Here is a 26,701-nt window from a genome sequence, read left to right on the forward strand (position 1 = left end):
TATACACACATATGGAGTGGAGTTTACAAACATGAAAGAGCCGCAAAAGGAGTATCAATATTAATACAAAATAAATGGAGAAAATACATACAAGATTACCAGCAAATAAATGAACGAATAATGGAAATTAGGATGAACATATTTGGACAACCAACAATAATTGTTGGAGTATATGCAATGAATGACAATGCGACCATAAGGGAAAAGGAAGATTTTTTAATGCACTAAAAGATGTATTAGACAGGACAAAGGAAAAAGAAGATATTCTACTAATTGGAGATTTTAACAGCCACATAGGAAAGGATGATGAAAATATAGTGGGACGTCGGACGTGGGACGGAGAAGACGAAATTAAAATAAATAAGTAAATAAATAAGATAAAAACATACATAGATACACATGAAAAAAACCTAGTAGAAACCAAAGATCAATTATTGATTTAATAACAGTAAGAAAAGCCAGCAAAACAATAATACAAGATGTAAGAGTATAAAGACAAGCAGAATGTGCAAGTAACCACCGATTAGTGCTAGGAAAATTCATATACACGGGAAGACGACAAAAAGACAATATCCAGAAATATGAGGAGATGCAAAAAATTGCAAATACGAGGTATAAAGTAGAACTTCTACAACAATTTAGCATTCGAACACTATATCAAAATAGGCTACAGAATATGCTACCGATGAACGAAGAATGGACCCCAACAGAAATGTATCAACACCTAAAGGAAAAAATAAACAAAGCGGCAAACGAAGTGCTGGGTATTGAACAACATAAGAATACATATTTGGAGAAATACAGCGACGACTTAGAAGAGATGATTAAAAGAAAAAAAAAGTGCATTTCATAAATGGCTAAACGACAGAACCCCAGGAACACGGGAAGGATATGTTACCCTCAGACAACAAGTTAAACAAAGAATAAAGCTCGAGAAAAACAAATACTGGGAGAGAATGTGCAGAGAAGTAGACAACACGATAGGGTATAACAGATCAACGGAAGCATGGAAAAAAATAAAAAACATCAGAAGTAACATCAGGCTTTGAAAAGATGGTATAGAAAATGCGGAACAATGGGCATACCAGTACAAGAGAATATATTACATTCACTACTTTTCGCAGATGATCAAGTCATTTTTGCACAAGACAGGGAGAATATGGAATTTATGATAAGGAAATTAAAGGAAGAATATGAACTTTGGGGACTCAAGATAAATATGTGCAAGACCGAATACTTATGTATTGGACCCGAGGTTGCTGATTTGAACTTAAGTTTAGAAGAAGAGACTATTAAGAGTTGTAAGGCTTTTAAGTATTTAGGGTCAATGATTAGCCGAGATGTTACTTGTATGAAAGGTATAGAAATGAAAATAGCACGGGGAAAACAAGCCACAAGAGCACTTCATGGAGTGATATGGAACAACACTCTAACCAAAGAAAACAAAAAGAGGATATTTCAAAGCATAGTGATGAATATTACCCTATATGGAGCGGAAGTATGGCCAATGACAACAACAATACGAAATTAAATAAGAACAGTTGAACTGGACTTTATGAGAAGATGTCTACAAATCACAAGAGCGGATAGAATAAAAACGAAGGAAATAAGGAACAGAATGGAAGTAAAATGCTCAATTACAAAAAAGTTGGAAAACAGAGCCCTGCAGTGGTACGGGCATGTACAAAGAATGCCAGAGCATAGGTGGCCAAAAAGAATATTAAACTGGGACCCGCCGGAAGAAGACGGAGAGGAAGACCTGCTAAAAGATGGAAAACATACGTCGGAAATGTTATGATAGATAGAGACCTCAGAGAAGGGGACTGGGAGAATAGAGTGCTGTGGAGGACGAAAACGGCGAACTCATATTGGGAAAAGCCGAAGAAGAAGAAGAAGAAATAAAAGTTCGTGTAGGTGTCGATAAACTGGGACTTACCCTTGATAAGTTATCTGAGTCATACCGGAATGAGGAGAAAGATAAAGCTGACATTTCAGAGCCCTCGTCAGGCAAGAAAAAATACATTCGTGTAGGGACTGATCACATAGGGCAGGGCCCACAAAGATTAAAATCCCTGAGTCACACGAGGATGACGAGAACGAATCTGGGTCACACGAGGCTGATGAGAACTATTTACCATTTGATGGACCATCTACATCAATTTTAGCTTGTAACAACCAAAAAATCTGTAAAATGGCGTAAGAAAGATTTTGAACCTTTAGATTTGGTTTGGAATGAGGAACAACAACCTACCCCTACAACGCCCCAAGTAAAGAGTCTCATGATCCTTTTTTTTCATTTTCATTTTTTATTTTTTTTTTTTCTAAATATATAGACGAACAGCAGTTTGAGCAAATGGCCACTTTTACCAACATGTATACTTTTCATAACAAAAAAATACATATGCAGATGAAATTACAAGTTTATTTGGTTTACACATTATTCGGTTGACTAAAATTTTCATCAGTTTGTTTATATTGCCACAAAAATTTGCATATCAATATATTTAGTGAAACAATGGCAAGAGACTTTTTAAACTTCAATCAAATTTACATTGTGTAGATACTTTAACAATCCCCAATACCTGTACCGATAAGTTCTATAGAGTACGTTCTTTGTATGATGGTATCAGGAAACGATGTTTAGAGTTAAAGTTAGAAGAAAACCTATATATTGATGAACAAATGATACCATTTAGCGGCTATTTGTCTGTAATTCAATACTCAAAGGGTAAAATTACACCCTGGGGGTGAAAATTTTTGTCCTTTGCGCAAAGTCTGGCATCGCTTATGATTTTGTTTTATATCAACGCGCTTCTACTGGCTTAGATGTTTAGCTGCTAAAATGATTTGGATTTGGTGCTACAATAATTCTTCATCTTACAAAAAGAATTAATAATAAAGAGCACAAGTTATATTACCAAAATTACTTTTCCTCTGATCAACTTCTTCAAGTCTTAAAATAAAAAAATAAAACTTAGCAGCTGGAACAATTCGAGGCAATTGGTTTAACAATCCTCTTGTGAAAACCGATAAAGAAATGTCAAAAAATGGTAGAGGAACTACAGATCAAATAACAAGTAAAGATGACGATGTAGTTTTAGTCAAATGGATGGATAATCGGAGTGTGCTTTTAACTTTGTTGGAATTGGAAATACTGATGTAGTTAAACGGTGGAACAAGAGAAAAAAAGTATATAGATGTAGAGAGACCTGAGGTGGTAAAGTTTAATAACCATTCAATGGGTGCCGTTGATCTATTAGATCAAATGATCAGTGGGTACAGAATTTATATTCGTTCAAAAAAATGGACTCTGAATGATTTTTTATGCTGTAGATTTGACTGCAAGTCTACTTATAGTACTTATATATAGTACTTATATTATAGTACTTATAGTATAGCAAATCTACTTACTAATAGCTGGTTTGAATATCGAAAAGAATGTGACACTAAAAATTCCAAAAATGGACCGATTAACACTTTTAGATTTCAAAATGAGGCTTGCTGAAAGTCTGACTTGCAGGTCAAATACTTCAGCACCACCGATAGCATAAAAAAAATTTAAATTAAACCTTGAGGAAACTAGACCAGTTCTTGAAGTTCAATATGACTATGTTGACCATATACCCCAACTGGATGGAAACAAAGGAGGAAAAAGGTGTAAACATGCCAACTGTAACAAAAAGACTCACTTTTTTGTGATAAATGCAATGTACACCTTTGTATAAAAAAAGATGAAACTGTTTTTTTTTTATTTCACAAAAAATGATTTTTTGCTATTTTGAGTCTTTTTACGTTTTGAAAAACATTTTAGTTTTTACATTTTTTATTAATAACTAGTTTTTGTGTTTTTACTTAATTTTTTTATTAAAAGTTTTAGTAAATCTTGCCAGTTTTTCTTCTTTATCGATAAAATTGATTTACGCTAGCACCCCAATGTGCATAATATTGCAGATATTTTTTTCCAAACTAAATGAAAATATTTTAAAAAATATACATATAATATGACTTTTAGGACCACTGCATACTACAAATTGTAAAAACAAATTTTTCCCCTATATAAAAAATCAGGTCAGAAAGGGTTAACGTTAATATTAAAGATTTTACTTCGTGTATAGTTTTTTTTTTCAGAAATGGTGAAAAAAAAGTATTGCAAATAATTTTTTTAAATATTTGCAATACAAACCAAAAATTATATCAGTAGAAAAATTGTCAGTAATTTGAATACTTACTCGGAATTTCCGGCAGGTGAGGTTGAGTCTTCAACCACTCTTTAATCAACTTAACATCTTCTTCCATGTCCTTATTGGTTTTTCCGAAATGCGATAGCATTAACGCCTTTCTTTCCTCTGCATTCATCTTTCACGTCCAAAATGCACTAAAACAACTCACACTTCGTATAAAATATTTTTAACTAGTACAGTTTAACTACCTTGAACCTAGTAATTTGACTGTTGAAACTCCTTCAGTTGCAGGTCGTCGTCGTTCTGCTTGATACTTTATCTTCCAACCCCACCGACATTTTTTAACGAACGCGTTTTAAATAACTTTCGAATTAAGATAATTAAATATCAGGATTTTCAATGCAAACTGTATTGTTTAACATGTTTGAAGGTTTCTAGTTGTTTATTATTTGCAGAAATATTTTTTCTTTAATATAAATGCCGATTTGTTTATTTTATATACGGATGTTAACAGGAGCTAGAATGTATATAAAAGGTAAAAAATATGAATCGCGGCATGGTATGTAGTCACTATTGCGGTTGTTTGCAGAAACTAATAGTTTTTCAAACACTTTAGACATGATTGGCAAGAGGCTGATTGGTCTGTAAAACGTAGTTTTTTTAGGTTTTCCCGTTTTAGAATTATTATTATTTGAGATACTTTCTATTGATCGGGGAAGTAACCTAAGGGGAGGTAAAAGATGCTCCACCTTCTAATTTATTAATTTTTTTATAACTTCTGTTTGGACTGAAAATCGCTGTAAGCTTTCTTCTTTTACATGGAATGTTGGAATTGTAGCGTAATTTTGGAGTAATATTATTTTAAATTATATTTAATCTAGGATGCACTGACAAACCAATGAATTTTTGGCAGCAAAAGTATAATCACTAATTAGAATTTATAAAATAAAAGAAATGGCACATCTATTAAAACACAATATGGACCGTTTATCATAATCTTTTTCTTTTTTTATTTAGTTTATTGTGTCTCAACTACAAGGTTATTGACACTGAGTCAATTTTGTTATTATACAGTTTACATTGCATTAGGTAGAATTTACAATAAAGGGAATATGTGAAAGAAAAAGTAATAAAAAAGAATACACTAAATTTTGTAATACAACTTCGTTTCTTGTACATTCGGAACAAGTTCTAATTGGCTTTGGATAACATTTGTAAGACCTTGTATAAAGTATTTTTTTTTGTTCTTGCTCGTATTTGACACACTCTGTAAGAATATGCTGGATAATAAGGAATAGATGCAAACAGATGAGGCAATGAGCCAATCAGAGGATGAGATGATGTGGAGTACGTGGAGGAACCAACAGAAGAGGAAATAAAGGAATCAATAAAATGGCTTAAAAACGGTAAAGCAGGGGAGAATGGAATCGCGGAGGAATTTTTAAAGGAAGGAGGGGTCACACTGCAAAGAAAGCTATGTAATTTGATACTGAGAGTGTGGAGAGAGGAGAAAATACCAGAGAGATAGAAATGAGAGAGAGAAATTCCGTAATTTGCCCAATACATAAGAAAGGTGACAGAATCCTTTGTGAAAATTGCAGAGGGCAAAGATCATACGTAATAGATTGAAAAAATACGAGAATGGCATAGTAGGTGAATACCAAGGAGGGTTTAGAGCAGGAAGATCGACAGTGGATCAAATACTCGTATTTACCTTAAAATTGATACAAAATAACAGTTACGAACAAAACCTAGGACTCTACATGCTCTTCATTGATTTTAAACAGGCGTATGACTTTATCGATCGGGAAAAGTTCTCGATATGGTTTGTACATGTTCTTCATTATATAGATTTTATAATTTTATATTTTTCAATCAGACTATTTGTTCAAAATTTGAATTTTGAGAAAGAAGTGTAAATGTCTAACCCTTCTTGGGCATATTATGTTTATACCACTAACATCAATAATGTAAAAAGACAACAATAATACAACTGTGATATACTAACAACTACACGGATGTGTTATTCCCCTTTTGTGAGAACAAGATGAACTTTAATTTATTTTATATCTATTATCATCATTCATACACTTGTTTCTTCGGCAAAAGGTATATAATACATACATCTCACCGTCATGTTGACTACTATATCCAAGACTAATTACAAACCAAAGATTTAGTAAACATGATATGTTTATATAGAGTAGAGACCGATATTTATTCAATTTATAATTTTATAATTTAATTTGGTATGACAATCAAAAAAGTCTAATATTTCTGACTGAATAATGCCAACAAAAAGAAGAAGTGATTAATACACAGTGACACAGATTAAGTGACAGTTGAAATAGCACATGACGTAATTAACAATTTCTTGTCAAAAATGCCGGCCACATGGTTATGGTTATAATAAAGTAATTTTAAATATTTAATAAAGTCCTTGTTTGCCACTTTTCCTCTGGTTGGGAGATGCGTTTGGTTTCTTTTTAAAAATATGTGTATGTCCATGTCAATTTTATTTTACATTAAGAGATAGTGTCGACATTAAGGTAAGATTAAAGTAACATCTAATTATGATATTGTAAAGAATGTTTTTCCATTACAGCAAGTTCTGATGAAGCCCAAAATTATGTGGCGAAAGCTTGACTCTTAATAAAGGACACTCGCTTAGAAGCACCCATTTTTTATTGCTTCCTTAATATTGGGTCGTTCCCGGTTATCCTCAACTGTCTGTTGTTTACCAGTAACCCGTTACTGTCTTTGACTTTCTTATATATTTATATATATATAATATATATATATATATATATATATATATATATATAATATATATATATATATATATATATATATATATATATATATATATATATATATATATATATATATATATATATATCTTCTTCTTCAGTGCCTTATCCGGTCCGGATGTTGGCGATCATCAAGGCTATCATGGTTTTGTTGACTGCTCTGCGAAACAGCTCCGCTGAGGTCATCCCAAACCATTGTCGGAGATTTTTCAACCACGAGATACGACGGCGTCCCGGTCCTCTTCTGCCAAATACTTTACCCTGCATAACGAGTTGAAGAATTCGATATTTTTCTTCGTTCCGCATCACGTGGCCGAGGTACTCAAGCTTGCGTTGTTTAATTAAATTAAGCACTTCTTTTTCTTTTGTCATGCGCTGTAGAACCTCAACGTTGGTGACATGGTCCACATAAGATATTTTTAGTATCCTTCTGTATATCCACATCTCGAAGGCTTCGATTCGTTTTTCAGTGGCTTGCGTCAGTGTCCAGGCTTCAACTCCATACAGTAACACTGGAAGAACGTAGCACCTCACTATTCGCATCTTGGTTCCCAAACTGAGATCACTGCAGCACAGCAAGGATCTCAACTTAATAAATGTAGACCGTGCCATTTCAATTCTGGATCTAATCTCTTGAGCGTAGTCCCATTGTACGTTGAGGGTAGTTCCGAGGTAAGTGAATCTGTCGACTCTCTGGATCTCTTCGCTACCTGCCATTAGTGCCCCGGGATCTAAATTTGTACGGCTGACAACCATGAATTTAGTTTTCTTAATATTAAGGTTCAGTCCGTATGTTACGCTCACAGTTCGCACTCGGTCTAGTAAGGCCTGCAGATCGTTTAGGCTGGTTGCTAGTAACACAGTGTCATCGGCGTAGCGGATATTATTGATGTATTCACCGTTCACTCGGATTCTCATGTCTAGGTTTGTGAGGGCTTCATTAAAAATCTCCTCAGAGTATATATTGAAAAGAGTCGGCGATAGCACACATCCTTGTCTTACTCCTCGCATGATCTTCACTTGGTCGGTCAGCTGGTCTTCGACCTTGACTTGAGCACGCTGGTTCCAGTATAAATTCATGATGATCCGAATGTCCTTCTCATCCAATCCAACTCTTTGTAGTGCGGTGACCATCTTCTGGTGCTGACAACGGTCAAATGCCTTGGCGTAGTCAATAAAACAAATATAGACATCACAACTGACATCGCGGCATCTCTGAAGTAAGACTTGTAAGGTGAAAAGTGCTTCACGTGTAACCATAGAATTGCAGAATCCGAATTGCATTTCACCGACATTTTCTTCGCATTTCTTGTAAATTCTGGCATGTATGATTTTAATAAAAATTTTAAGTGCATGACTCATAAGACTGATAGTTCGGATATCTTCGCACGTTTTCGCAGATTGTTTTTTTGGTAGCGTTACAAATGTTGACAATAGCCATTCCTCTGGGATATTACCTGAATCGTATATGGCGTTGAACAGTTCAGTTAACTCCTTCGTGCTCACTTCACTCATCACCTTAATAAGTTCAACGGGTATTTCGTCCGGACCTGTAGCCTTACCATTCTTAGACTGTTGTAAAGCAGCCTTTACCTCGCTTTCTAGAATTGACGGCCCTGTCATGCAATTTATTTCCGGAAGGTTGCCGCGGTCGTCCCAGAAAACTTCGATATATATTTTCCAGGTAACCAACTTCTCATTCACTGTCGTCGCCAGATTACCGTCTTTATTTATGAGGAGGTGTGTGTTTCTCCTCTTGTATTGACCAGTGGCTTCACGAATCCTTCGGTGGATATTTATATGATCGTGTTTCTCTTGGAGCTCCTCGATTATTTTACATTTTTCTTGCATCCATGTCTCCTTGGCTCTTCGTATTTCTTTTTTAATTGTCTGGTTGGTTTCTTGGTATTTCTTCGCGTCCCTGTTTTTCATTAATCTTCTTTGTTCCATCATCTGTAGAATGTCATCAGTCATCCATTCTTTATTTTTTACTCTTTTTTTCTTTCTCAGATGTTCTTTTCCCGCATTCAGCATGACGTCTTTGATATAACTCCATTTTTGTTCTACACTCTGTTCTTGTTGTTGAGCCGTTTCTAGTTTTTGTCTCATTGTATCTCTCACGTTTTGACGAACTACGGGGTCTTTTAGATTGTCATAATCCAGGTTCTGTTTAGGTTTATTTTTGATGAGTTTCTTTAGTTTGAGTTCTATCTGGCCCACTAATGGGTTGTGGTCCGATGAGACGTCTGCTCCTGGGTAGGTCTTCGCCGAAGTCAAGCTGTTCTTGAATCTTTTGTTAATGAGAATAAAGTCTATCTGGTTTCTGATGATATTGCTGGGTGTATCTGCAGGTGACTTCCACGTATAAAGTCGTCTCGGGGGAAGTTTAAACCACGTGTTAGCAATGGTAAAATCTTCTTCCCGGCAAAATTGTATGAGTCGGTCTCCTGTGGTTCCGGTGCATTTATTAGCCACCCGCTTCCGTACGAACGTCGGTAGGTCATCTCACACCCCAGGAAGGGAACTTAACCTATCCTCACCTAAATAAAATATATATATATATATATATATATATATATATATATATATATATATATATATATATATATATATATATATATATATATATATATATATATATATATATATATATATATATATATATATATATATATATATATATATATATATATATATTTTTATATATATATATATATATATATATATATATATATATAAATAAATTATATATATATAGTTTTTTTTTGTGCCATTGCTAAATTCCGTCTGTGTAGTGCCGGATTAACCGCATTCCGGCTAAAACCTACCACCGTTACTTAGATAGAAATCTAATTTTTTGTGCCCAACCTAACCTAACCCAACCACACGAAAGAGAAACCGACGCCCTACGGGCGTAGATAGGTCATCTCATGGTCCAGGAAGGGAACCTAACCAAACCTAACTTAACGCAACCTAAACCTAACCTAACTCATATCAACCTAAACTAACCCAACCCAACCTAAATAAAAAAAACTTCTTCTTATGGTGCCGTGCACCTATAGTGCGTTGGCGAATTATCTTAAGGTCAGACGTCTGTCTTTTGCGGCATGCAAAAGTTCTCCAGTGTTAGTTACGCCTGTCCAGTTCTTTATATTTCGCAGCCACGATATTTGTTTGCGACCTACTCCTCTCTTGCCCTCAATTTTTCCTTGGATAATTAGTTGAGGGATTGCGTATTTTTCCCCTCTCAGGATATGGCCCAGGTATCCAATCTTTCGTGCCTTGATCAAGCTGAGCAATTCTCTCTCAGTATTTGCTCTTCTTAGGACTTCCTCGTTTCTCACCCTATCTGTCCATGGTATGCGGAACATTCTTCTTAAAAAAAACTAATTAACATAAAATATATTAGTGGGTATACTGCTCCTACGGAGCATGGCTAATCGAGGATCTACGGGAGTCACTAGGATATATAGCGGCTCATAAAGGAAAATTTACAAAACTAAAGAACTAACTAAATCAATCTAACCTACGCTAATCTAATTCAACCTAATCTAAAAAAACATACCATACTATACTTTAATATATATATATATATATATATATATATATATATATATATATATATATATATATATATATATATATATATATATATATATATATATATATATATATAAGAGCTAAGATTAATATTATTATAAAAATTAATATTAAACTCACCAGTCTTCCGGGTTGAACCGCATCGATATCCATTTTGCCGAGCTTTCGACATCCTCTCTAATGTATTCTTCAGGGCTTCCGAGGTCTCAGTCTCCCGAGCCCCTAGACACTACTACACTCATTAGTCACTTCTAGTTCACTCACTAGTTCACTACTACGACTGGGACCAGGGGACGGTTCATTTATACCGTCGATGGTGACGTATGACAAAAAACCATAATAAATCAAACAGGTTATATGAGCAAAATTTATTATTTTGTTGATATCAACAACTATTTCATTATAATCAATATATATATATATATATATATATATATATATATATATATATATATATATATATATATATATATATATTATATATATATATATATGTATATATATATATATATATATATATATATATATATATATATATATATATATATATATATATATCGAGAAAAGGAGTACGACCGTCAATCCAATATAAACTAAGGTACACTCGAAGAGTGGCGGGTTTTTCGGTCAAAGTGGAGAAATAAAAGACAAAGACGATGGCTACTTCATCTATTTATTGAAGACGTTTCGCTTTCTGCTCAGAAAGCATCATCAGTTCATCTAAAAAGAACAATATGAAACCAAACATCCATAGAGAAGTTATAACCAAAGTGTGTTACCTTACAAAGACATGTAGCAGTCAGTGATGTTAAAAATATAAAAAAGCTTACAAAGCTGGACATTCAGAGTTAACGTTGTATATAACAATTAATTGAAACTAGGTAAAGTTTGCAATTTGACAAAATTAGCACAGCAAAAGAACATGTGATAAAAATACATGTATATATAAAAAAATTTTATAAAAAAACTTAGTAAAAAACATTAAGGTTTATTTTAAAGTGTAAAGAACTAGAAAGATCATTAGATTGCACTTCCAACAAATTTATTTAAAAATTATATTTTAATTTTAACTTTAGGTAACATTATAAGTTATTAAAGATTAATAGTAATAAAGAAAAAAAAATGAAGTTACCAGTCTTTAGCTTACTGAGGCTCGTTGGTAAATGAAATTTAAAGGTTTGACACCCACGCACAACAACGTGAGTAGAAGTGGCCTTGAAGTCACAATGACATAAACAGCAAGGCAAGCTACCAACCTCTATGTATAAGGCGGTATATTCAAAGAATGTGATAAAATTGGTTGACAACTTGTCGTTAAAAAACCAAGCAGTGAAAGGAAAAGGTGGTTAAGATCACCATTTAACCCTACAGTGATTGATCTGTCAACAAAGACAAAGCAAGAGAAGTCAATCCAATATATCATATATTATACTATTATGACGTCACTAGTTAGCCAGCTAACAGGTGAAGATTAATAAAAATTTCCACAGTCCAAAGGTTCAAATATTAAGGACCGTAATGAAAAGGATTCTAAGAATCAGATTCAATTTCTTAAAGTTTTATCAAACAAGTTCATCAAAAAGAACAATTACTTGATTATGTAAAAGTGATATTTACAAATATTAATCAAAAGTAAGTTGATAAATCTTCATTAAAGAAGGAATAATTTATTTATATTTTATTTTTATTTTTATTTAAATTTATTATAAGAAAATGTGATAAAGAAAACCCCAAAATGGGACAAAATTTAAGTAAACAACATATCTAGCCTAATTCTGTAAAATTAATGCATGATAAATTTGGCTCAAATTACTAATGTCCGTTCTCTTATTAAGAGTATTAGGATGTTTTAATATTGCACACATTTCTAAAAACTGTCTTTTAACGAGATTGCGTTCAGTGCCAAGAATTTTAACTTCATTAAAGTTTACTTCATGCTTAGTGTTAATAGCATGTTGAGCAAGAGCACAAGTATGCTTAGATAAATTGATATCACTGCGGTGTGTCGTAAGACGCCCTCTCAGTGATCTCCCAGTCTGACCGATGTAACATGAGTCACACTCAGCACAAGGTATATGATATATTACATTCACTTGTTCCAGAAGGGACAGAGGTGTTTTAGTTTTAGAGAACAAATTCCTGACAGTCTTAGCATTCTTAATAGCAATTTTAACCGGTACGTTATTATGTTTGTACAGTTTAACGAGTTTCTCAGTAACTTGCGGAAAATAAGGTAAAGAGGAGTAATGGGTAGTTGGATTCCCAAGTACAGTATTAGGCAGAACAGTGTTATTAATTGAATTATTTGATATCATTCTAAGTTGGTCACCATTGGGTATATCATTTAAAGAAGAACCATAGCTTTGAGCGAAAAGGTATTTATTAATAAGGGAGGATGGATAGGAATTCTCAATCAGAATATTTTTAAGTAATTGAAAGGATTCCCTTCGATTAATCGGATGTATCAGTCTATTTAGCCTGCAGCTTAAAGCTTTAATAAGGTTTAATTTATATTTAAAGGGATGACAAGAATGGTAGTTGAGAAACCTATTAGAGGCCATTGGTTTCCTGTACCAACTTGTAGTAAGGGTGTTATCTCCCATTCTAATGACACGCATGTCTAAGAAGGGAATACTATTTGTGTTAGAGTCCTCAAGTTCAACAGTGAACTGTAAATGAGGATCAAACTCATTGAATAAAGACAAGGTGGCCTGAATCTTGTCTGGAGGTAAGGCTAGTAATAAGTCATCAACATACCGTTTAATAAAAGGGATTTGGAAATCTAAAAGACCCAGACGGTCAGATACTAAATCATCCAGTACATAATTAACTAGGATGGGAGAGATTGAGGAACCCATAGGTGTCCCAAAAATTTGAAGGTAATATTTGTCGTTGAAGACCAAAAAATTAGTGTCAAATGTTAATTGTAAAAGTTCTGCAAAAACATCCCAGGATACAGGACAGTTTGGTTGGATGGAGTTCCAGTGATTTCTTAGGGAGGTAATAACGCTTGAAAGAGGTAAATTAGTGAAAAGAGATACCACGTCAAAACTCACTAAAATGTAGCCTTGTGGAAGTTCAAAATTATTAATAAATTCACTAAAGTGAAAAGAATCAACAATATTAAAGTTGTTATTATAATTATAAGATTTAGATAAGATGTCAGTTAAAAATTTTGCAATATTAGTATTTGGTGAATTAATGGAGGAAACAATTGGCCTCATGCTCAATGTGGGCTTATGTATTTTAGGTAGACAATAAAATCTGGGAGCATATCCATCATAATTATGTAAAAATTTTGCAAGTGGTTGATCTATGATCTTAATATTTTTTAAGTGTGTAATGAATTTATTTATTTTATTTGTAAATTTAGAGCAAGGGTTGGTAGAGAGAGGTTGATAGTATCTATCATCATCTAACAACGATTGGCTAAGATTAAGATATTGATCTCTATCCATGAGGACAGTAGCATTCCCTTTATCACTAGTAAGGACGAGAAGATTAGGGTGAGTTTTTAAAAACGATACCGTCTCCCTGTAAATCTTATCTAACTCCGATATGGGTTGTCTAGGGCGATTAGAAAAGTTCAACAGAATATTATTGGAAGAAGACCTAAGAGATAAAAGGTCAGAATTGTCAGCATGTGACAAAATATTTTCCACATCTGCTAAAATTCTACTAACAGAATAATCTCTGAAAGTTGGCTGTAAGCCAAATTTGGGGCCCAAGGATAACAATTTAAGAAGTTTCCTCCATTAATTCACCAAATACTAATATTGCAAAATTTTTAACTGACATCTTATCTAAATCTTATAATTATAATAACAACTTTAATATTGTTGATTTATTTCACTTTAGTGAATTTATTAATAATTTTGAACTTCCACAAGGCTACATTTTAGTGAGTTTTGACGTGGTATCTCTTTTCACTAATTTACCTCTTTCGAGCGTTATTACCTCCCTAAGAAATCACTGGAACTCCATCCAACCAAACTGTCCTGTATCCTGGGATGTTTTTGCAGAACTTTTACAATTAACATTTGACACTAATTTTTTGGTCTTCAACGACAAATATTACCTTCAAATTTTTGGGACACCTATGGGTTCCTCAATCTCTCCCATCCTAGTTAATTATGTACTGGATGATTTAGTATCTGACCGTCTGGGTCTTTTAGATTTCCAAATCCCTTTTATTAAACGGTATGTTGATGACTTATTACTAGCCTTACCTCCAGACAAGATTCAGGCCACCTTGTCTTTATTCAATGAGTTTGATCCTCATTTACAGTTCACTGTTGAACTTGAGGACTCTAACACAAATAGTATTCCCTTCTTAGACATGCGTGTCATTAGAATGGGAGATAACACCCTTACTACAAGTTGGTACAGGAAACCAATGGCCTCTAATAGGTTTCTCAACTACCATTCTTGTCATCCCTTTAAATATAAATTAAACCTTATTAAAGCTTTAAGCTGCAGGCTAAATAGACTGATACATCCGATTAATCGAAGGGAATCCTTTCAATTACTTAAAAATATTCTGATTGAGAATTCCTATCCATCCTCCCTTATTAATAAATACCTTTTCGCTCAAAGCTATGGTTCTTCTTTAAATGATATACCCAATGGTGACCAACTTAGAATGATATCAAATAATTCAATTAATAACACTGTTCTGCCTAATACTGTACTTGGGAATCCAACTACCCATTACTCCTCTTTACCTTATTTTCCTCAAGTTACTGAGAAACTCGTTAAACTGTACAAACATAATAACGTACCGGTTAAAATTGCTATTAAGAATGCTAAGACTGTCAGGAATTTGTTCTCTAAAACTAAAACACCTCTGTCCCTTCTGGAACAAGTGAATGTAATATATCATATACCTTGTGCTGAGTGTGACTCATGTTACATCGGTCAGACTGGGAGATCACTGAGAGGGCGTCTTACGACACACCGCAGTGATATCAATTTATCTAAGCATACTTGTGCTCTTGCTCAACATGCTATTAACACTAAGCATGAAGTAAACTTTAATGAAGTTAAAATTCTTGGCACTGAACGCAATCTCGTTAAAAGACAGTTTTTAGAAATGTGTGCAATATTAAAACATCCTAATACTCTTAATAAGAGAACGGACATTAGTAATTTGAGCCAAATTTATCATGCATTAATTTTACAGAATTAGGCTAGATATGTTGTTTACTTAAATTTTGTCCCATTTTGGGGTTTTCTTTATCACATTTTCTTATAATAAATTTAAATAAAAATAAAAATAAAATATAAATAAATTATTCCTTCTTTAATGAAGATTTATCAACTTACTTTTGATTAATATTTGTAAATATCACTTTTACATAATCAAGTAATTGTTCTTTTTGATGAACTTGTTTGATAAAACTTTAAGAAATTGAATCTGATTCTTAGAATCCTTTTCATTACGGTCCTTAATATTTGAACCTTTGGACTGTGGAAATTTTTATTAATCTTCACCTGTTAGCTGGCTAACTAGTGACGTCATAATAGTATAATATATGATATATTGGATTGACTTCTCTTGCTTTGTCTTTGTTGACAGATCAATCACTGTAGGGTTAAATGGTGATCTTAACCACCTTTTCCGTTCACTGCTTGGTTTTTTAACGACAAGTTGTCAACCAATTTTATCACATTCTTTGAATATACCGCCTTATACATAGAGGTTGGTAGCTTGCCTTGCTGTTTATGTCATTGTGACTTCAAGGCCACTTCTACTCACGTTGTTGTGCGTGGGTGTCAAACCTTTAAATTTCATTTACCAACGAGCCTCAGTAAGCTAAAGACTGGTAACTTCATTTTTTTTTCTTTATTACTATTAATCTTTAATAACTTATAATGTTACCTAAAGTTAAAATTAAAATATAATTTTTAAATAAATTTGTTGGAAGTGCAATCTAATGATCTTTCTAGTTCTTTACACTTTAAAATAAACCTTAATGTTTTTTACTAAGTTTTTTTATAAAATTTTTTTATATATACATGTATTTTTATCACATGTTCTTTTGCTGTGCTAATTTTGTCAAATTGCAAACTTTACCTAGTTTCAATTAATTGTTATATACAACGTTAACTCTGAATGTCCAGCTTTGTAAGCTTTTTCATATTTTTAACATCACTGACTGCTACATGTCTTTGTAAGGTAACACACTTTGGTTATAACTTCTCTATGGATGTTTGGTTTCATATTGTTCTTTTTAGATGAACTGATGATGCTTTCTGAGCAGAAAGCGAAACGTCTTCAATAAATAGATGAAGTAGCCATCGTCTTTGTCTTTTATTTCTCCACTTTGACCGAAAAACCCACCACTCTTCGAGTGTACCTTAGTTTATATTGGATTGACGGTCGTACTCCTTTTCTCGATGTTTTCTGTTACAGAGGGGTTTTATGCCACCACCAGGCGCATCCACGGAGAACCAGTAGTGAAGAAGCTGAAGAGATGGACGAACCTAACAGAGAAACTAGCCACAGCAGAAGCTAGAAGAACTTTCCTTTTGGAGTGTAGGAGAACTAGGAAGATCCCAAGATTTATCATAGACACCACTTCCAACATACTCACTTCAACATCAGGCTCCACCAATGACACCCTCTACCGCAGAAGCCAAGCGTTAAACAGACAGGTGAGGGCACGATTACTTAATTTCCATATTTCTAAGGTTCACACTGATATTAAATTTATTATTTCTCAAATCAATAATGTCACTTCTTTTTTGGATAATCACCTTCCTGACAATTTGTTGGACACTTTTGAGTCATCTTTACATAAGAAATTTAATTTTGTATATCATAAATCCATGGCACACCTTCGTAAGAAGCTTAATAACTTAGACACTCCCCAGTTTAAAAAAATTCCATTTAATCCTAAGTGGATTAAAAATCTATCTAGTACTGAGGTTCCTCAGGACATTCTTAAATTGTTATCCTTGGGCCCCAAATTTGGCTTACAGCCAACTTTCAGAGATTATTCTGTTAGTAGAATTTTAGCAGATGTGGAAAATATTTTGTCACATGCTGACAATTCTGACCTTTTATCTCTTAGGTCTTCTTCCAATAATATTCTGTTGAACTTTTCTAATCGCCCTAGACAACCCATATCGGAGTTAGATAAGATTTACAGGGAGACGGTATCGTTTTTAAAAACTCACCCTAATCTTCTCGTCCTTACTAGTGATAAAGGGAATGCTACTGTCCTCATGGATAGAGATCAATATCTTAATCTTAGCCAATCGTTGTTAGATGATGATAGATACTATCAACCTCTCTCTACCAACCCTTGCTCTAAATTTACAAATAAAATAAATAAATTCATTACACACTTAAAAAATATTAAGATCATAGATCAACCACTTGCAAAATTTTTACATAATTATGATGGATATGCTCCCAGATTTTATTGTCTACCTAAAATACATAAGCCCACATTGAGCATGAGGCCAATTGTTTCCTCCATTAATTCACCAAATACTAATATTGCAAAATTTTTAACTGACATCTTATCTAAATCTTATAATTATAATAACAACTTTAATATTGTTGATTCTTTTCACTTTAGTGAATTTATTAATAATTTTGAACTTCCACAAGGCTACATTTTAGTGAGTTTTGACGTGGTATCTCTTTTCACTAATTTACCTCTTTCAAGCGTTATTACCTCCCTAAGAAATCACTGGAACTCCATCCAACCAAACTGTCCTGTATCCTGGGATGTTTTTGCAGAACTTTTACAATTAACATTTGACACTAATTTTTTGGTCTTCAACGACAAATATTACCTTCAAATTTTTGGGACACCTATGGGTTCCTCAATCTCTCCCATCCTAGTTAATTATGTACTGGATGATTTAGTATCTGACCGTCTGGGTCTTTTAGATTTCCAAATCCCTTTTATTAAACGGTATGTTGATGACTTATTACTAGCCTTACCTCCAGACAAGATTCAGGCCACCTTGTCTTTATTCAATGAGTTTGATCCTCATTTACAGTTCACTGTTGAACTTGAGGACTCTAACACAAATAGTATTCCCTTCTTAGACATGCGTGTCATTAGAATGGGAGATAACACCCTTACTACAAGTTGGTACAGGAAACCAATGGCCTCTAATAGGTTTCTCAACTACCATTCTTGTCATCCCTTTAAATATAAATTAAACCTTATTAAAGCTTTAAGCTGCAGGCTAAATAGACTGATACATCCGATTAATCGAAGGGAATCCTTTCAATTACTTAAAAATATTCTGATTGAGAATTCCTATCCATCCTCCCTTATTAATAAATACCTTTTCGCTCAAAGCTATGGTTCTTCTTTAAATGATATACCCAATGGTGACCAACTTAGAATGATATCAAATAATTCAATTAATAACACTGTTCTGCCTAATACTGTACTTGGGAATCCAACTACCCATTACTCCTCTTTACCTTATTTTCCGCAAGTTACTGAGAAACTCGTTAAACTGTACAAACATAATAACGTACCGGTTAAAATTGCTATTAAGAATGCTAAGACTGTCAGGAATTTGTTCTCTAAAACTAAAACACCTCTGTCCCTTCTGGAACAAGTGAATGTAATATATCATATACCTTGTGCTGAGTGTGACTCATGTTACATCGGTCAGACTGGGAGATCACTGAGAGGGCGTCTTACGACACACCGCAGTGATATCAATTTATCTAAGCATACTTGTGCTCTTGCTCAACATGCTATTAACACTAAGCATGAAGTAAACTTTAATGAAGTTAAAATTCTTGGCACTGAACGCAATCTCGTTAAAAGACAGTTTTTAGAAATGTGTGCAATATTAAAACATCCTAATACTCTTAATAAGAGAACGGACATTAGTAATTTGAGCCAAATTTATCATGCATTAATTTTACAGAATTAGGCTAGATATGTTGTTTACTTAAATTTTGTCCCATTTTGGGGTTTTCTTTATCACATTTTCTTATAATAAATTTAAATAAAAATAAAAATAAAATATAAATAAATTATTCCTTCTTTAATGAAGATTTATCAACTTACTTTTGATTAATATTTGTAAATATCACTTTTACATAATCAAGTAATTGTTCTTTTTGATGAACTTGTTTGATAAAACTTTAAGAAATTGAATCTGATTCTTAGAATCCTTTTCATTACGGTCCTTAATATTTGAACCTTTGGACTGTGGAAATTTTTATTAATCTTCACCTGTTAGCTGGCTAACTAGTGACGTCATAATAGTATAATATATGATATATTGGATTGACTTCTCTTGCTTTGTCTTTGTTGACAGATCAATCACTGTAGGGTTAAATGGTGATCTTAACCACCTTTTCCTTTCACTGCTTGGTTTTTTAACGACAAGTTGTCAACCAATTTTATCACATTCTTTGAATATACCGCCTTATACATAGAGGTTGGTAGCTTGCCTTGCTGTTTATGTCATTGTGACTTCAAGGCCACTTCTACTCACGTTGTTGTGCGTGGGTGTCAAACCTTTAAATTTCATTTACCAACGAGCCTCAGTAAGCTAAAGACTGGTAACTTCATTTTTTTTTCTTTATTACTATTAATCTTTAATAACTTATAATGTTACCTAAAGTTAAAATTAAAATATAATTTTTAAATAAATTTGTTGGAAGTGCAATCTAATGATCTTTCTAGTTCTTTACACTTTAAAATAAACCTTAATGTTTTTTACTAAGTTTTTTTATAAAATTTTTTTATATATACATGTATTTTTATCACATGTTCTTTTGCTGTGCTAATTTTGTCAAATTGCAAACTTTACCTAGTTTCAATTAATTGTTATATACAACGTTAACTCTGAATGTCCAGCTTTGTAAGCTTTTTCATATTTTTAACATCACTGACTGCTACATGTCTTTGTAAGGTAACACACTTTGGTTATAACTTCTCTATGGATGTTTGGTTTCATATTGTTCTTTTTAGATGAACTGATGATGCTTTCTGAGCAGAAAGCGAAACGTCTTCAATAAATAGATGAAGTAGCCATCGTCTTTGTCTTTTATTTCTCCACTTTGACCGAAAAACCCACCACTCTTCGAGTGTACCTTAGTTATATATATATATATATATATATATATATATATATATATATATATATATATATATATGTTATATGAGAAAATATTAACCTTGAACTAGCTTAAGTTCGCCGACTTCAGATTTCATCATCCCATTTCCATAGAAACCGCTGAGCACGCATTAGAACTTTGTACGAACCGTTGGCCAATATTCATGGGAACAGCAATTCAGCACTTCATACCAAACCTATAAATTACCATTCTCAGATGCCGGAATCACTCTTAGCTGCAACTTCGACCAGTCCAGTTATTGTAGTCATTTTAAATTAATTTAATTTTGTACTATTATTTAATATTTAATTTGTAACAAATAAAGTTCTTTTTTAAAAAGTCAAATACGTGATTAGTGATCTAACAATTGGCGCAAAGTCAGTAGGATCCGGTTAACGTTGCTAGAACACGTGTATACTCACTGGCAGCGGCGGATTCTCATCCCTTAACGGAACAAAGAATCTACGAAAGTCCTCACTCCTGTGACCTACGGAAGGAACACCTAGTGAAGCCCCTGGTAGCCGAGCAGAGAGAACAAGACAACCCTTAAAGAAGAAGGCATCTCCGAACAACCTCACTCCTGCGATCTACGGAAGGAACACCTAGTGAAGCCCCTGGTAGCTGAGCAGATAGAACAAGGCGTCCCGATGTTCTTCTTTATGTAAGTGGATTTTGAATCATCTCGTTAATAATTTTGTTATAATAATTTACGAAATTGACTATACTGCAAGTCAATTAATCAAGATACATAAAAAAAATACAAGTTGATTATCTAATATTTGAAATTATTGATATTTCTTTACATACTATTTTATACTGATATTTTATTGACATATTTTTTTTTACTTGCTATATTTTTGGTATATTTTCTCTTGATATATTTTTATTTGGTATATTTGATACATTTTTATTGATATATTATTTGATATTTTTATATTGATACACTTTTGTCCTTTATATACCACCACATTTTTTTTTCTCCCTTATATACTGATACATTTTATATTTCTCCATACTTCTATTTTTCATTTTCGTTTAAAAATATCTCGAAAAATGCCTGAGACACGTTCCCAGACTCAACAAGAAATCGAACCATACAAGCTTTCGGAAATATTTTCTATTATCCCAGAATTTGAAGGCGATCCGATTTCTCTTTCTACATTTTTAGATGCGTGCGACTGTGCTTTTAAAATGGCCACAGGCGATCAGCGCGTTCTATTAACGATTCACGTAAAAAATAAACTCAAAGGTAAAGCTGCACAGCTTATTAATTCTAGAAAACCAATTTCTTATACAGAAATAAAACAATTACTAAATCTACATTTCGGAGACAGTAGAGACCTGACCTCCTTAATACAAGACTTACAAAGACTAAGACAACTATCTAACGAATCTCCTCTAACTTTCTTTAACCGTTTACAAGTTCTGAATGCAAAAATGCACGCCTCGATCCAAGTAGCAAATTTATCCCCAGATCAAAAAACTGCCCAATGTGACTTAATCGATACCATGACCCTAAACACACTTTTAACCGGTTTAGAACCTCGTCTAGGACAAATTATTAGGGCTAGTAATCCAAAAGATCTCATTGAAGCAAGCAATCGTATTAGACGCGAACTTCAATTGTCTTCAATATTTTGAAGAACAAAAATCTAATTCTAGATCGACTATTCCTAAATCCTCTCAACCAATGAGAAGACCCTCATCTCAGTTTACAAAATGTACAAATTGTGGCCGCATTGGTCATCTAAATAGTGAATGCCGCTCTTCACGTTTCGTACAGCCAAACAAAACTTTTTCTAGACCACACGGTTACCAAAACCAATATAATAATGGACCTAACAACTATCAAAACAATCAGAACCCTAATAGGAATCAATATTCCTCCAACAATCCAAATTTCAACCAACAGAGACCTTCCTTTTCATCTCAAAATCAAAATCAAAATCGTCCATCTGTTATTCAAAGAAACCCAAACTTCCAAAGAGCACATGTTTTAAACAAATACCCTGATGAAATGACGACTAACTATTATACAGACGATTACTATACAGATAATTATTATAATACCGATAACTATGAAAACTATGAAACGGATTATTATACAGAAAATAATCCGCAAACTGATAACTTTTACGAAACCAATAACACACAAAATTATCAGGATTTTCTTTCACTTCAGAATCAAAATCATCCTCCCACGAGCCCCTCAACGAATATTACGAATATCCAAGAACAAATCCAAGCACTCAACTTGACAACTTTCACCCGAATCTCAATTTTCCCGAACAGACATTCATGTAACCCCATTTCATACAATGAGTTCCAAAAATTTATATTACATTAACGATGCTACCAACACTTTTAAACTTTTAATCGACACAGGTGCTGGAATCACTGTTTTCAAAGAAAACACAGCACGCAATTATCATAATAGATTTCCTGAAAACGTTACTATTCAAAGTATAACCGATCAAAAATTGTTAATAACAGAATCTGTCCTGATTCCCTTCACTGCCGATAATCCTCACAAAGTCTTTATTTTCAATCTAGACATTGATTTCGATGGCATAATAGGCCTAGACTTTCTAGATCATTATGAATGCGTAATAGATCTTAAATCCCGACAGCTGCATACAAATTTTAAAACTGTCACCCTTCACAAAGTAGGACACGAGACAAACACACCTCCTAAAGACAAAACACCGACACACCCCACAGAAATAAGACAAAACGAACCTAAAATAAAAATTAAATCAGATTCTAAACAGGAATCAAATTTAAAATATCAAAATCCTATAAATGAAAAATATACTATCGTAAACAATCGAGATCAAGACAAAAATCTTGAAAGACCAGAGAGAAAACGAATAAAAGGAAAAAACAGAATTACCATTGACAGCCGGACCGAACAAATATGCAGACTAAAATGCAACTTATCAAATACAGATGCCATATTATCAGCTCAAGAAATAGAAAAAGTTAGATTACCTCATGCATTAGTCCATGTAGATGAAAATGGAGAATTCTTAACTTCCGTACTAAATGCTAATGCTATGCCGAAGACGATCGAATTTTCAGACATTTCAATCGAACCTTTCGAAAATTCGGAGACAATCCTATCCTACAACGGAAATGATTTTGAAGAACCCGTAGTAGATAGAACACGAGTAATTAAAGAACAACTAAGAATTGATCATCTAAATTGCGAAGAACAAGAACTCATTCTAGATATATGTACTGAATACGCAGATATATTTTATGTCGAAGGCGACAAACTGACCTTCACAAACGAAATCAAGCACAAAATCGAAACAAACAATGCTAAACCTATCTTCACTAAATCCTATAGATATCTTCAAATACATAAGGAAGAGGTAAAGACGCAAATTAATAAAATGTTAGAAGAAGGAATAATCCAGAAAAGTGTCTCGCCCTGGTCGAGTCCAGTCTGGGTCGTACCGAAGAAATTAGATGCGTCAGGAAAACAAAAATGGCGAGTTGTTATTGATTATCGAAAACTCAACGAACTCACAGTACAAGACCGTTATTCTCTACCACAAATATCAGAACTATTGGACCAACTAGGAAGATGCCAATACTTCACAACACTAGATTTAGCGTCTGGATTTCACCAGATTGAAATCAAGCCACAAGACATCCAGAAAACGGCCTTTTCCGTCGAAAATGGACATTACGAATTTGTTCGCATGCCATTCGGACTAATGAATGCTCCATCTACTTTCCAAAGAGTAATGGACAACATCCTCTTAGGAATACAAAACGAAAGATGCTTAGTGTATATGGATGACATAATTATCTACTCACCCACTATTCATGATCACATGTCACGACTAACAGAAGTTTTTAAAAGGTTACGAAAAGCAAATTTAAAAATACAGCCAGACAAGTGCGAATTTTTAAGAAAAGAAGTAGCATATTTGGGCCACCTTGTAACAGAAAATGGTGTAAAAACAAATCCAGCTAAAATATCTTGCATTAAAAACTTCCCAGAACCAAAGAACACCAAAGAAATAAAGTCATTCTTAGGCTTAGCCGGTTACTATAGAAAATTTATTCCAAATTTTGCCAAAATTTCTAAACCACTTACGAAACTACTTCAGAAAGACGTAACTTTTATTTTTAATTCCGATTGCAAAGAAGCCTTTAACGAACTCAAAAATATTTTAACTTCAGATCCAATACTTATATATCCCAATTTTGAGGAACCATTTTTACTAACAACTGACGCTAGTGCATTCGCGATTGGAGCCGTTCTATCGCAAGGCCCTATTGGAAAAGATTTACCCATAGCTTATGCCTCCAGAACATTATGCGGTGCCGAAACAAAATATTCGACTATAGAAAGAGAACTATTAGCTATCGTATGGGCAGTCAAACATTTTAGACCATATCTTTTTGGCCGAAAATTCACCCTGATTACCGATCATCGACCCCTTACATGGCTTTTCTCGATAAAAGATCCCGCCTAAGCGCGTTGGCGCCTAAAACTCGAAGAATACAATTATAAAATAGAACATCGCGCAGGAAAAATAAACAGAAATGCAGATGCCCTCTCAAGGATAAAGATTAACCATTTCAAGGATTGTGCAAACTTTCAATCAAAAATCTCATTACATGCATCGAATGAAGATGATACGGAAACTCAAGAAAACGAAGACGACGATGAAGAAAATATAGAAAAAATGTCCGAAGAACTTGACAAGTTTATCCTACTGTATAGAACAAAGTCAATAATCGATTATTCTAAAATTGAAACATCGAATACGGACTTATTAGACAAATCCCACAAAAATATTGTTACATTTTTTTGGCAAAATAAACTTGAATAACTCCACGAGAACATAATGAATGACATATTCGAAGAAAACATGGAATATAGTAACCGAAGAATTAATATTGTACACAGCAAAACTGTAAAAGATCGAAAATATTTTATTATACCATTACCGTTTGATCCCGAACAAGTAATATCACACTTGTTTCTTGTACTTTTTGCAAATAAAGATCAATTCGATGAATCAAAAATATATTGCGTCGAAAATAATCTCGAACTACCCATCCTAGAGATATTTTCTTATATTTTTGCTGACAAAGAATTAAAATTAAGAATCTGTCAAAATATAATTAAAACAGCCAGCGAAGACGAAATCCCTCAAATTTTAGATCATTACCATTGCGGTAAAAACAACTTACATCGAGGAATAAACGAAACTGTCAGAAGAATAAAGCAGAAATACAATTGGAAGAATTTAACAAAAGATGTAGAGAAATTTGTAAAAGCATGTGAAATTTGCCAAAAAGTTAAGATTTGCAGGAAAAACTTCAGTGGACCACTAGTCATAACAGAAACTCCAAAAACACCATTCGAAAGAATAAATATGGATATATTCGAATACCCTACTAGGAACTACGCTTTAACTATTCGTGACGAATTGACAAAATTCACGCAAGTCTATCCTTTGGAAGACAAAAAGGCAGTAACAGTAGTCAAGACACTCCTACTCTTTTTTCAACACTATGGAACACCACTAAGAATTCATTGTGACTGCGGTCGAGAATTCGAGAAGGCTATAATCAAAGATGTATGCGAATTATACGACATTAAACTAACATTTTCTAGCGTTAACCATCCACAATCTAATGGATCTATAGAAAGGTTTCATGCCACACTCTCAGAAATGATTAGAGCAAATCAAGCCGAGAACGCAAACGATCATTCCTTCACTATACTTCCTTATGCAATAATATGCTATAACAACACAAAGAATAAGACCCACGGTTTCACACCATATGAACTTATATTTGGGCACACTGCAGGCCGACCACCAGAAACTCTATACAGTCAAAAAACACTAATGAGTAAATATATTCGAGACCTGAATAACCGCATGGAATATTTTTACAAAGTAGCCAGAGCAAAAACAGAAAGACAGAAAGAAAAGGCGAAAGTAAGATTTGACGAGAATATTTCA

At 33.5% G+C, this 26,701-nt stretch overlaps 1 protein-coding gene across 1 annotated transcript in view; it reads right to left on the reverse strand.

Moving 5' to 3' along the window:
• Positions 1–4,434, reverse strand: part of LOC140435941 (alpha-tocopherol transfer protein-like) — a 48,735-nt gene extending 44,301 nt beyond the window's left edge. The window contains exon 1 of the mRNA XM_072524651.1: positions 4,230–4,434. Within this exon, the coding sequence (XP_072380752.1) occupies positions 4,230–4,356 (127 nt within the window). The 5' untranslated portion in view covers positions 4,357–4,434. The remainder of the gene's footprint in view (positions 1–4,229) is intronic.
• Between the last annotated feature and the right edge of the window lie 22,267 nt (positions 4,435–26,701).

This window comes from Diabrotica undecimpunctata, chromosome 3 (genome assembly GCF_040954645.1).
Source record: "Diabrotica undecimpunctata isolate CICGRU chromosome 3, icDiaUnde3, whole genome shotgun sequence".
Lineage (NCBI taxonomy): Eukaryota > Metazoa > Arthropoda > Insecta > Coleoptera > Chrysomelidae > Diabrotica > Diabrotica undecimpunctata.